This window comes from Sturnira hondurensis, unplaced genomic scaffold (assembly GCF_014824575.4).
Source record: "Sturnira hondurensis isolate 20B ecotype Veracruz unplaced genomic scaffold, ASM1482457v3 Scaffold0004136, whole genome shotgun sequence".
Classification (NCBI taxonomy): Eukaryota; Metazoa; Chordata; class Mammalia; order Chiroptera; family Phyllostomidae; genus Sturnira; species Sturnira hondurensis.
The window spans coordinates 2,260,161-2,274,618 of NW_028076767.1; the positions used below are offsets into that span (position 1 = coordinate 2,260,161).

Consider the following 14,458-nt stretch of genomic DNA (forward strand, 5'->3'; position numbering starts at 1 on the left):
TTGAATCACACCATAAGTCACACTTTGTAATTTCATCAACCCATCATTTTTCTTTTCTTTGTGGGCTAAAAGCTCCCATAGGACAGGAACACACCGTATTCACCTCCAGAGTTTATGCTGCAGAACCCTGACTAGGATTAAATACAAACTGGTTGAATGGAAATCCAGCAAGAAGGAAACGGAAATTGTTATCGGGAGAAGCTGAGATGGAGATGCTATCTCAGTGTGGACTCCATTGTAGGCCACCAGAACTGTGCTACTTGGAGAGTCCATAAAATAGAGCAATGCATTTTACTTTTGACACAGTGATTTAAATTTCAGCACATAACTTGGGCACTTGTGTTTATGTAGAAAAATAATTCTGAAATTATTCTTCAATTTCTGCTACTTATCCACAATAACTGCTATCATAGTCACTTGTCCTTAAGTACCATGGTTAATTAAGCATGGAATCATTTGAATCAAATAGCCAAAGGGAATAAAATAATGTATCAGTTAAATGAGGTTCATCTAAAACTTCAAACAAAAATGGTTGCCTGATTTATGATGCTAAATAATTTGACATGTGAAGATGTGAATTTTTCACTTAGGAAGACAGAGAAAACCATGAAGGAGTTGGAGCCACATGCCATGGGCTGAGAGAGTCCCAGAGACCGGTCAACTCGGTAGTGCTGAAATACACCACGTGCAGCACTATTAAAGGAGTCTCCGCACACATGTGCATCCAGTTTTTTTTTTCTCCACAAGAGCAATATTCCTAAGTGAAGGTCAAATCAGCACGACAAACATGGCTAACTTTTGAATCTGGATCACACCAGGCAGGAGCAACTCGCTTCTTTGAAACAGAATTAATCCCACTTGCAGGGGCCATCATTTAATAGCAGGCAAACTTGGCAGGTAGAAATTATAAATGCATTTGAAATTTTCTCAGCTGGTTTTGCCCACCAGGGATTGCTGTGATTTTCAGGATAATTTAAAGATAAGTCAGTAGGTCAGAATAGGAAACATTAAAGAGGTTAATGAAGAAGTGGCAGAATTTTCGTTTCCCCAAAGTAAACGAAAGGACACACACATACATGCGCACATGACAAATAGGATAGTGTTGCTCTCTCTTTGAAGCTCTTAAAAAAATAAAAGCATGAAATAAATAGAATACCTTCAGTTTTTCAAGATTCTTCCTAAATGGAAAGAGAGCTTCATGGGACCCTTTGCGTTAAATGTTTTTTCAGGTATCAGGGATGGAAAAAAACCTGTAGACCAGCGTCTAACAGACCAGACCAAACAAACCACCGGTTAAATAGCATAATTTTCTTTTCAAGTGCAGATGCAGACACAGCAGTTTCACCTTCTGATATTGTTACCAACACTAATCTCAAAGTTCCTTCTGAAAAAATGTTCGTTATGTGATCACCTCTTTAATAAACTCTCACCCAGTCGGGGGTGAGGAGATCAAAGGGTCTTCCAGACTGGGATTCTGCAAAGATTACCTTTTGAAGCACAGTTCTTTTGGTAAAGACACTCGAAAGAGCTAAAGAGTTGTAATGTTATTGTACATAAATTCCTCTCATTTGATTTTCAACCCAGCTTGGCACGAATAGAAAGGAGAGCGGCTAAATGTGTTGCTAAGTTTGTGATACTAGCCAACTGCTCAGGAGGGAGGACGTGGCCCAGCGAATGTGGGAATTCAGCGCACTTCTCTCATGTGGCAGGCGGGGGACATGACCAGGAAATGGACGCTAAGGCCTTTGGAATGACAGAGGGTCACATCTGAGAGGCCATCCTATACTGGGGCTTCCTGCATAACTGCTGACCACATGCTCCTTGGGCCACAAGTGTTGCGACTTCACAATACACTAGTGATCACAAGGAAGTGAGGAAGATTCGACTGTCAGAAACGAGGCAGGGTTGTGCTGTGTAAAGGGTATGGAGCTTGTGGAACAGCAAGGCTTAACGAAAGGGAGGGGACAGTTTCTCAGGCCAAAAAAAAACAATACCCACAGTCTGTTTTCTTCAGAGGAGCTAGAACAAGACAAAAGCAGGAAGTGCTGTCCTTCCTTCATCCTGCCAGGTTTTCCAGGGAGAGTCAAGTGGACGCATCAATCACTACACGGGAGAAGAGACCAAAGTGGTACCATCTTCAATTTTTTTTGAAGGAAACTACAAAGATGCATCACGTAGCTCACTGTTCTTCATTTTGCTGTTTCAAATAGTCCAGTGCATGCCACACTATGAAGTAACGAAGTAATTTCCACAGAAATGCTCCACTGTGTGCCAAGCACAGCCTCTCTCTAAACCTGCTGCATGGTTTGTGCCATTTACCTCACAGGGCAGGAACTTTGGGTTGGAAAAAGAATGCTCTCCCATATTTCTCTAAAACAAAGATTCTGGGCCCACGTTACTTAGGGGCTTTCAGCCTCAAAGGCCCTTGCTTTGCTGTATTTACAAAGAATATTCCGCACACTTGGATAGTTAGAAGGCAAATATTTTTTAAAGAGTTGAGATGACTTGCCAGGAATTCTAAGGAAATGGCTACTAATTATATGCCCTCCAAATTTTGTATAAAACTAAAAACAATGAGAATAATTTATTTGCACTCAATCTCATCATTGCACAATTAATTGAATATGTTCTCTGGTGGGCTTAGCCTATGATGTCACTTTCTGGGACAGAAATCAAATTTTGCTAGATTCTATTAAATGAAAGTGAAATAATATATACAGGCTGTTCTGAATTAGGGACTTGGTGGATCATAAAAATTGTTTATAATCCAGCATTCTGGATACCAAAATGCATTTTTAAATAACAAAAAAAAATCAATGTTTGAAATAGTGGTTAATCCAAGGAAAAATGGCATACATTTATTTACCCCATAATAAATCTGCAGTATAGTATTCTGTTCATAGTACTACAGAAATGGAAACGTGCTAGAGAAATAATTATAGCTTACATATATTGATAATTTATAACTGGCCACAAGTTATGCTAAAAGATTTGCATGTCTTACATCTTTTAATTCTCACAGTAATCTTAGGATACAGATGAGGAACTGTTACAACTGAGGCTCAGAATGATACTGTGATCTGCTCTAGAACACACAGGGAGTGGTGAATGCAGAGGTGGGAACAGGGAGCTGAACTCCAGAAATGATCCTAAGAGTTAAGAAACTTAGATCTCTAGTTCCTGCTCCTTGTAGGGCCCTGGACAGGTTACTCCACTACACGAACCTCTGTTTTCTCAACTTCTAAATCAGAGTTGTACTCACAGATTCTTCCAGCTCCCTTTAGTCTGAAAATTCTATTACCCCATTTGCAAAATTCCACATGTAATTGCCTTTGATTGAAAACACACATATTTAGAGTTTCAAATTGGGGTAACGTCAACATCCTTTTCCCCCTTACCTGGGGGAGGGCCCGAGCTGGGAATTCTGGCATCTGCTAGAGGGGCATCTGTGAGAGGGGCACATGCAACTGGTGGAAGGGGAACTGGGGGCACGTGAGGGTTTGAGTTTCCAATGGCAGCTCTGTTCTTGGCACGCATAGGGGCAGATTGGAAAGTTTCTCTTTCTATGCAGGGTTTTACTCCTTCCAGGACCATAGTTCAACAGAATAATACACCGTTAAAACTTCTTTCCTTGTTCCCCTATCCCTGAAACAAGTACTATGTAATCCCATTGAGGTTTTCTAAGAGTTTCCATCTCTAGTGACCAAAAAAGTGGACAGGGAGTGAAAGGACCTCCTGCCACATATACACGCTGCTCTCTTTTTTACTGTTTCTTTTCACTTTGACTTTCGTAGTGAAAGACTAAGGTGTTTGGATAAATAAAGGATTGACGGGAGAACCTATTTGAATTATAGAGAAAAAATCCAGACTCCGGTTTCTGCAGCATCTCCTTTAAGAAAAAGCACGGTGCTTCAGGGAGGAGATTGAGACAGGAATTCAAGATTCTGCCTTCCAAAGGGGCTGGCTGTGGAGGAGTCCAGTAGAGGAAAGGAGGCAGGGAGTGTGGTCTTATGGTTTATACCACTCCTTCTTCTTCCTTTCTCCATTTGACTGTGAGTCGTCCCAGGGCAAAGAAAAAAACATACCAGATGATGGTAAAGAGAAGGGATAACTGAAGGAAACTCCAAGCCACAAAATCGTGGAGGAAAGGGGCCTTTGGCCAGGAATAATGAGCATTTATTATTATTTAATAATAATAATACTAATTTATTATTAATGAATAATAATTAATATGTGAGAGAGGTGATTCAGCAAGACTCTATATTCAAACATGAATGTAAACACATGTAACAATATTGGGCTCAGAGTAGCTATCTTAAAGGATATGTCATTTTATAACCTTATCAATGTGAGAATTTTTTCTTAGAGTATTTTAGGTAGATGGTGAGGCAGGCTCTGTTTCAACATTCTGAATAACCATTTCTTTCTTGGACAGTTCCAATAGTAAGAAAGTGTTTGGAACATTAGGACCTTCAAGTATTGGTTTTGGTACAAGCTCAAACAGCGCAGAAAAGAGCCTAATTTTTGTATCTCCAGAACCTCCAACTTAACGCACAGCAGATATTCAATAAATTGTTAGCTTGATACACAAGTACATTAATGGATATAAACTATCTGAAGAAACAGATTAAGTCTGCTTTCAGATCTATAAAGTAACTTTTCACATATCTGATAACAATTATTGTGTGTCCTAAACTTGCTCTTTCTCAGGCTAACAATCCTCAGTTTTCTCAACTAACCCTCTGCGTTCTGATGATCTCAGCCTGGGAACTTATCGTATTACCCATATGTGCCTGTCATTTCCTTTACACATTCAACAGAAATAAAATAAAAACCAAGGGGTAATAAAAATCCTCTTAGCACATTTACTCCTCTTTATTAGTCATAAAAGTCCTTCGGAATTCTATAGCCTTCTTAAATATTTCAATAATAAAATAAATAACATGTATTCATCGTAAAAAATGAGAAAATGAAATTCTCTCATTTTCCCAACTATTCAGGTACATCTCCTTTCAGTTCGTTTTTAAAAGATGTTTGAAAGTAATTTGATCATATTTCATATACCTTTTTATACTCTACTCTTTTACTTAACAATATACTATGAACATTTTTCTCATGTTATTATCAGTTCCTCACAGAGACCATTTAAAGTACTTTCATTTCATTAAAGAGCTAGCCAGTTATTTAGTCAACCAGTATCATAAGGCCCCATAGCACTACAATAAATAGGACTTTAGGAAAAAAATCAATGTGCATGGATTTTTTTCACATCTTTGCTGATTAGTTTGGGGCAGATTACCGGAAGTATAGTGACTAGGTCAAAGGATATATATTTTTAACAAGACTTTTGAAATACTGTTTCACAAGACACCTGCCCAGCCCGAAGGCTGGTTGTGAAACTGCCTTGTTATGTCACTGTGGCCATGAGTAGTCCCCTTCCATCATCCTCATCACCATTTGGAACACTCAATTATATCTTTGTTCCCTTTTAGTCTGCAAACTGTAGGAAGGTAGGGCCATGAACATTTTTGCTAACTGTTTTGCATAGGGCCTACAACATAACACATACTCAATGTACATTTTATTTAGTTAAATAGTGTTATTTCCTTAAAAGGGTCTTTGAATTCATACCTGCATTAACATCCTAAAACTATAATACCCCAAGTGGAGCAAAATACTCTTGGTGCAACTGAACTGTTACAAAATGAAGCCTGTGACTGAGAATTCATCTTGCAGCTATTAGGAGTCTGCTGAGTGTATTAAGCTCTATCTAAACATTACCAACTCTCGGGGCAGAAAAGTTCCTTCTTGGCGGGCGATGACCAGCGACGCTGTCTCTCCTTGCTTGGTGCTCCTCAGCATGGCCACGAGCTCCTCCTGGGTCCGTCCGGTGACATCTGTGCCATTTACCTGTGGGCACCGCCACATGAACAACCGTGATTACAACACTTGACACCTTTTACCCTAATCGGTTTTGGAAAGTAAGCAGCACATGGGCTCCCCGGGATCCACGAAGATCTGAAATAATGAGGAGCGAACCCATGGGCCCACACCAACCGTGTGTAAAGTAGCACTACTACACCCACCATCATCAGTTATGGTGCTGGACAGTCTCAGGCAGTCAGGAACTAATATGAGCAGCTTCTCCTAAGACATCACATTCTTATGAGGAGAAAAACCAAAGTGACAGACACCAGAGAATGATTCCTCGAGTAATAAGGGAGCACATTTCAGATGCTTAACAGGGGCCACTTTCTGCCTAATATGAGAAGCAGAAATGGACTAATGTCACATGGCTAATGCCCCTGGGAATAGGAACCTTCTATTATCGTCTACAGTGTTCTCTATGTTGGGGAAATTGTGCTCATCAGGTTATTATTATACGTTATTGGGAACTCTCATTTGCTGCTACATCAAGTCATTCGGTACATCTTCTTTTATGACCTGGAACTGCATACAAAGCTATGCAGTGTTGCTTCCAAGCCATGAGAAAGTTAGGTGGAACCCATTTCAATGAAGACTGATTTCTTGTTGACAGTGTATGTCTAGCCAAGGAGACTGTGCTACCAAACCAGGTAAACGAGGGGGAAAAGCCTCTCGCATTGGGTAATCCAAACACTTCTCTATAGGTGTAGATCAACCGGAGACAGGCTGCCCTATTCTTGAGAAGTTTAAAGAAATTGTTACCAGGGCTTGGGTGTAACTTTGAAATTCTTACCCCTAATTAAAGGAACTCTTAGATTTGATCCAAATTCCCCCAGGATCCTAAGAGGTGAAAGTAGGAAAAAGAAGACAGGGAAAAGTTTTCAGTCCTGTTTGTCCTTATATCACTGACCTTATTGGGGGCTTACAAAGTTAGGCTGCTTACTGGCCAGTTTTACAATTAAAGTCCTTCTCTGGTCTTTAAGTGATAATTTTCAATATAGTATATTCAAAATATAAATATTAATATGCATGTTGACATGCTCATTTATTTCAAAACCAAGCAATATTTTTTGACGATATTAATTCCAGTTGCTTACCTCCAGAATTCTGTCCCCTGATTGCAGGCGGCCGTCTTTTATTGCTGCTCCCTTGGGCAAGATGTTTTTTACAAAAATGGGACCGGGACCATGAATGGAAGAGTCTCTGGTCACCACGGTGAACCCAAGTCCTTCGGGGCCTAGTGTATAAGACCAGGAAGACGCACAGTCACCTTAAGCAGGAGGAATATTATATTCAATCCTACAGCAAAAGCTACCAAATTTAGACTAATGTAGAACAGTGAAATATTTACATTCCAGTAAATATTTTAAATATGCTTCAGTTGTTCTGATTCCAAATACAGATTATGGTTCCTGACAGGCTGTGATACTATCAAAGTGAATTGAGGCCGAATGTAGATGCATAACACTTCTGGTTACTAAGGTCCTAGAAGAAACGCCATGTTATCCGTACACTTGGGGGACTGATTTCTCAGTAAACCGTCGGAAGAAAGAGACCATCTGACTGAGTTTTGCTGGGCTCTCAATCAGCTGGCAAACCTGTGCCCCCCCCCACTTGTGCCTCTTCCTTGCATGCTGCACCCCACTGTCCCTTCGCTCACTCTGGTTGCTCCTGTCCTGCTCTCTTGCACCTCCAAGCTGTCTCTGTCAGGGTATGCTCAGATTTCTCTGCCCTAAAGAATCCTTACTTCAGTCTTACTGTGTCTTGGGTCTTCCATCACCTGTGACCCAACTGTGAGCATACCCAGTAATGCATCCTATTCTTGACTTTTTCCCCTTTTCTAGTTTTGACACTTTTCACCATTCTCTTAAAATTAACTCCCCACTCGATGTCCATATATTTCTTTTCTAATTATTTCCCTATCTCTATGATCACGTCATATCTGTCATTATCTCTGTAACCCAGTGATCTCCCACAGTAACACAGATGTCCCAAAAGGATCTGCTGTGGAAGAATTTTTCCTCTGGACTCTCTGTTTTTACCCAGCTTCTGGATCAAACCACCATGTCCCTATAAATGACACCTAAATGTTGTTGTTTGACCCTAATCTCTCTGGTGTCGGCTTCCTAGTCACCACTGGGCAAGTCTTTCACCAGTGTTTCAAACTTCGCCATGAACCCCTTTTCTGATCCAGACCTTCACCCTTTCATATATACTCATCTAATAAAATTCTGATCTTTAGCGACGGCATCCCCATCATGTGAGCTACTCTGGCTGAAGCCCTCAGCAATAACAGTAATTCCTCTCTCTCTTCCCTCCTATATCCAGGCAGCTCCTAAGGCACACACATACACATATATGGCATATATGTGTATGTGTGTGTATACACACACACACATATATAGACACGTGCAATGCAGCCTTTACTGATCTTTTGCTGTTTGGTTTCTTCTTTGCTGTGTCTTTTTGCTGTCATATTAATCTTCCCAAAGTGAAGCTATGATGTCATATTCTTTATTTTTTTAACTTTTTTTGTAGTTGTTCAAGCACAGGTGTTTCCATTTTCCCCCTGCTCCAGTCATATTCTTTATTTTTGCATTCAAAGCTTTCTGATGGACTTTTAAGGTCACATTCTGCTTTTGAGTCACCTATCCTCAAAGCACTCAACCCTATATCAACACATAGTTGGATCATCTTTATGAAAAACACAAATTATGCATTTATGTGAAAAGCCTAACTGCTAAGAACACTGGAATATTTATGCCTCTCATCAATGCATTTTCTTCCCAGTGTAGAATTCTTATGGGGGATGAAATTTTTACCAGAGGAAATTTCAGAATAATCTCTAGTAAAGGTGCATGTTATTTGCTTTTAATATATGTTAATAAGTACTCTAAATCTACTTTATGATCATTAAATTAGCTATTAATGACGACAAGAGTCAGGAATCTACAATATCTCAGTTTCATCTGAATTGAGTCTTGAAAAATCACATAGGATCACAGAAGGTGGCCGTGGGGGAGGGGAATGACAAAATAAAGACACAGAACTGCACGGATGCTTGCATGTGCGTGATAATGCTGCATAAATATGCATGTGCGCACATGATGTGCTCCCACTGATCTGCATTTAAATGGAGAGAAAGATTGAAAAAGAGGAAGAAAGTGTTATACATGCCTTTGAAATTAATTATGTTTAAAAAAATTGTTTGCAGTGTTGAATTAGTGAAATTACTAATTATGACGTATTTGCTTTCTAAAGAGTGAATTTTTTTGCTGGTCCCAAACTATCTTTGACAAGCAGAAACAGTATGGTCTTTTAACTTGGCCATGGATATTTCAAAAACCACTAATCTTGCTGAAAACAGGGACACCTGAATTTGAGTGTCTGTTTAGTATTAAATTGTGACACAGGATTGCTGTTTCTATCAAGTTTGCAATGATTCTTTCCATCCCCCAACTCACCTTCATTATTTTCTTGTTTCAAATGATTTACACTCTCTATAAGAAGAGATTAATAAGAAAGTAGTACGATTTCATGGAATTTGTTTCTGAAGTATACACTTAAATCTATTCTTTGATACGATTAAATGAGGGGAGAATTAACAAAACCAGCCTTAATGCATTTCTCTTAACCAATATGTTACAATAATAGAATGCTATTAAGCATAATTTAATAATTACCTTTCTTAAGGTCAATCTTAATTTTCTTTGCATTTTTCTTGCTGCCAAACCCCATGAGCGGGGAGAGTGAAGGAGAGGATGCATTTCTACCTATTCTTGGTACTCGGGGGCTCTTGCTTTGGTGCAGGGTAGGGGACGCATCTTCTTCGGGACTGCTTACTCCTGGGAGGTTTACTGTCTTTATTCCCGATTTTCCATGCACTGAAGGTGGTGGCTTTGTTCTCAAAACACCATCATTATTACCAAAAATGTGCAGAGGTCCGATGACTGACTTTTCATACTGTTCACGGTTTTGAGGGGGAAGCACGTGGAGCAGCACACAGGGCGCTTTCATTGCCTGGCGGAAGACATCCTGAGCCCTTGAAGGAGAACGAGAGCAAGAAAACGTGTAAGGACACGGCACCGTGGCATGCCTCTGCCTAAAGCGCCCAGCATCACGGCGGCGGGAGCAGCACAGCAACATGCACACAGGAGAGACTCCCACGACTGCTGCCCTCTGGGCTTTGCCCACTGAGAAACCATAACCACTCCTGCCTGCCCACGAGATGCCCTGCACTAGGCTACACACACGTCAGTCTCTCAATCTTCTTAACAACCCTGTTACATTAGTAAAATTAGCTCTCATTTTGCAAAATGAAAAAAAAATGGAGGCTTAGAGAGATGAAGTCATTTGTCCAACAAACCACAGCTTTTAAGTATTTCTGAATTTATCCAGAAGGGATTACTGAAGTACACTTAACCGGAAGCTTTAATTTTACCTGGAAAAAAATCATCTTTCATATTGTTCAGATTATCAATTAATTTCCTTTTAGAACTTCATTACAAAGTACAGGTCTTCTCTAACATGAGTTGTGCTTTCAAAGTTCAGTTTTGACACATTTCCACGTGGAGGCATTTGGCAGGTGTGTTGGCTCTGCCGAATGTCACAGCGAGATGTTAAACCTGTATGTGCTCTCCCGGTTATTCCAGTTACTCTATTATAGACTACCTGTATTCTTTAATTTTTTTTGTCTTAGCACTTTGTGTCTTTCCTTAAATTTCCTACTACTTTTTCTCTCCTTCTTCCTTATGCCTCATGCTGAGGTGAAATAACTCTCTTCCCCAGCCTTTCTTGCCAATGAGATGCTCATGAAAGGGCAGAGAAAAGTTGGATTATCTGGGAGGCAGAAACTTTTTTGTTCTTCAGTTTCTCTTTCCTGTTTCTTGAAACTCAGAAGTGATGGTGGGAATCCCAGCAGCCATTCTGTGACCACGACACACCTGAAACAAGGCAGCCCCCTGGGAGGAATGGAAAAGCGGAAAGATGGAAGATGTCTGGCACACCACTGATGGTGGGGCTGTCACAGTAACGCTGGACTGCCACCTGCAAACCCTTCGTCCTTAAAGACATTTTAATCTGGTTTGAGCTACTTTTATTTCAGGTCTCTGTTACTGGCAGCCACCCCAAATAATAATCATAATTCCAAACTGCCATCCGAGCCCCCAGTACCTTACTGAAGCGCCTTATTGCCCACATGGTGAGTGGAGGCGGGAGAAGACTTCATCTCCCCTGGTCAGTTCCTTCTCCAGGAGTCAGTTTCTGCTCTCTGCTGACTCCACCCTGCACTTTTATGGCCCCGATTTCCACTTCTCTAAAACGGGGATCTAGTGTCTGCCTTACACACCGATCAAGTACTTGTGAAAAGCACAGTGGTACATAAAAACAATACCATTATTAATAATGACTATAATTTTATCTATTACTCATTAGTTGCAGAAATAGACTATTAAGCCTTCATTTCCTTCCCCGCTTAAGCAGCCAGTGCCCGCTGGCCCTCAACCTCAACCACTGACCCCTCCCCCCACACTATATTGACAACTAATGGCTACCAGGAAGATGCATTACGAGTTGTTCGGGTCAGAAACAAGAGGTCGGTGATCATTACTAGGAAGTATTCACATTTGTTTTCTTGCTCTAGAATCCCCCTGCAATGCCGACGACATATATTTTAAAAATATATGCAGACCTAATTCATAGGTCCACAAACCTATTCCCATAACATTTTCACACACAGAGAAATGATTTCTTCAGGGAGGATATTTTAATTTTTTCTCTTTGTTTTTATTATCCAGTGAGCCTTCACAGACATCTCTCACAGGTGTTTAGTTGGAGGAAGACTGCTGACACCAAGTTAGTTAATTAATAAGCTGAACTAACAGACTGTGAAAAGAGCCATTAAATACCAGTCTAACTGACCCATACCCCAAGGAAAACAAACCTGTCTATCGATGCCTCAGAAAGACAGCCAGGCAGGGGGGCTTGCTGCGGCCTGCGGTTTAACATTCCCAGAGGCGGTTTACCGGGGATACATGCAGGCCCCCTTTGCTAAAACATAAGATGCCATTGAAACACAGGTGGGTGTTCTGGGGTCAATCAAAGGGAACTCACAGAAATTCTACCTAGAATTTTGATTATAATGAGCTCAGTCATGATTATAAACATTCTAGGGAACAATAAGTAAATAAAACAATGGGAAAATAACTCACTGAACAAAGGTTTTGTCTGCGAGGTCCACACTGTTGATTTTCACAATGCATTCATTTTCATGGAACAGCCCTTCCCGCGAAGACCTGCTGTTTTCCTCGATGCCGCGGATGAAGAGTCCTAGAATCCTAATGTGAAATTTGGGTGGAAACGGAACTACTGAATAATAATATGCTAAATAGGCTGCCACTTGCAACAATTCAAAAATAACTATTGGTTTCTGTCTATGAAAGAAAGTATACTTTATGTTCACGCAACTCTTTTTTTAAAAAATGCTTAGTTAAAAGAAAGACCAAAAAACCTCAACTCAGCCAAAGAAAAAATTCCTTCAAGAAAAATAAACATAAACATCTACCCCAAGTACATTGATCTTCGATCCCATTTCTAATGTTTACAGTAAATGTAGGAAAGGCTCACACAGCTCGGGGCCCTTGAGGACACAGACTTGGTGAGGAGAAGGGCTGAGCCTGGAAATGGAGTTGGTGTCCAAGGAGCAGTGCGAGGCTAGTTAACAGGAGGGGATCATTCACTGTAATTCTTTGGCAGTCTTACTACCTGTTCCGACAATTTGCATTTTAGAAGTAAACATTTAAGTACAGATCTGATGCCTCGCTTTAGAAGGAAGTGCGGTCCCCTTTGTCAGTGCTCCAGAACCCAGTATGTGTGAGTGTCCTCCGTGTGTCCAGGATGGAAGGTGTGAGACAAGGTTGTGGGACCAGTGCAATTGGTCAGTACAGGCTTAGAGGAAAGTAGGAATTCACACTCTGGGTGTGTCCGTAAGACTCTTCACAGAAGGATATGGGAAGAAAGTGGGACATAAACTGGATCGGGAGAATGAGTGGGGCTTGGATAGGAGGGGGAGAGAGAATCCACAAGGAGGCGGGACGGACCCTGTGTGCTGGTGTAAGTGGGGCTTCTGTGAGCAGCAGTGCGTGGAGCTAACAAGTGGAGAGGCCAGTGCCCACAGAGGGGCCTTGAACACTGGCTGGTGGACTTAATCTGATAATGCTGGAGTGGTATGCCCACCGGCCACTGCTTCCGAGCACGGCAGTGACGTGATTAGGCAGGACTTTAGGAAGGTGTCTGAGATTTCAACCAGGAAGGAGCCAGATCCACAGAGGATACCTGGAGAATCCTGGTGCTTTATGGTTGTGGCTTAAAGTCAGGAGGGGAGGGAATTGGAAAAAAAGGAAAGGAGAAAGAAAACTTCAGCAATAAAAACAAGGAATTAAAATTTACCTGTATATATGTCTGTGTGTGTGTAAATATGTTACATGTCAGTAATACCTAAATAGAACACTAAAGTGTATTAAACTTGCGTATATTGTAGCTTTTTCTCATGTGAGGGATTCCCCTTCCCTGAGTGGTGGGTTGGGTCCCAGCTGTGACTCAGGGTGAGAAAGACATCTTCTCCAGGAGTGATTTGCTGGGTGCGGAGAAACTGCCATCTCCTCGTGGCATGTTCCCTCGTTTTCCCTCCTCATTCTCCTTCCTAGAGGGGCCTCGTGTGCTTCGACATGGCCCCCTTGCACTACATCTAAATAACACATGAGCACGTTTAATGCGTGAAGAAGGGTCAGCCACAGAAAAGGGGTCATCGCTAATAAAAGTGAAGGAGAAAAACAATCTTCCTACTTGGAACGGCCACAAAGTGGAGCTTCTGCCTCCGGGGCCTCAGTTTGCTTAATGAGCTCAAGTCATCTCCAGATGGGAGAGGCACGCGCGGTGATATTTGGAGCTCCACTTCCAAAATGTTACATGAGTACAGTGTGTGAGTGCGAGAGAGAGAACGGCAAAGAGTCGTACGCCCATCGCAGGGAAGGCTCAGGGTCACAGGCCCAGAGCGTGGTGAGGTGTCCCGCGTCATTGCCTAGTTCTAGTAGGTGAGTGAATTAACCTTATTCTGTGTGGAACAGCAAAGAGGCCAGAGCTGGTATTTGATAAAGGATCTGAGACTCAAGTTAGTTTTCTTAAGATACTAATCCTACCTTAATCTCCTAACATAATATTAAAAGTTGAACTATTTGACATGCAAAAATAAAAAAGCAAAAAAAAAAATAGAACAAAGTAGTGTTTCTTTTCTAAATTAAACAACTCTGTAATAGTTCACGTTTTGCATTTTTGTTATGGTGGACTCAATAACATGATCCATCAGGGGACTCACATGTGGTTATAAACTAGTTTCTGTAAGCGATATTTTTTTAACAGGCATTCAAGTCTTCCTTTAATTTAATTCAGTACATCATCAGTCATGTAATGTTACTCCCTAGGATTTAATTTCACATTTTGGGAGATGAATTAATTCTTTCAGGCCACTGGGTTGCAG

The 14,458-nt window shown here is 41.0% G+C and overlaps 1 protein-coding gene across 1 annotated transcript in view; it reads right to left on the bottom strand.

Annotated features, from left to right (window-relative positions):
- PARD3B (par-3 family cell polarity regulator beta) overlaps positions 1 to 14,458 on the bottom strand; it is a 976,716-nt gene that overhangs the window by 441,078 nt on the left and 521,180 nt on the right. The window contains exons 7-10 of the mRNA XM_037043522.1: positions 12,135 to 12,260; positions 9,609 to 9,967; positions 7,023 to 7,162; positions 5,782 to 5,910 (exon numbers count right to left, since the gene is read on the bottom strand). Coding sequence (XP_036899417.1) covers positions 5,782 to 5,910; positions 7,023 to 7,162; positions 9,609 to 9,967; positions 12,135 to 12,260 — 754 coding nt within the window. The remainder of the gene's footprint in view (positions 1 to 5,781; positions 5,911 to 7,022; positions 7,163 to 9,608; positions 9,968 to 12,134; positions 12,261 to 14,458) is intronic.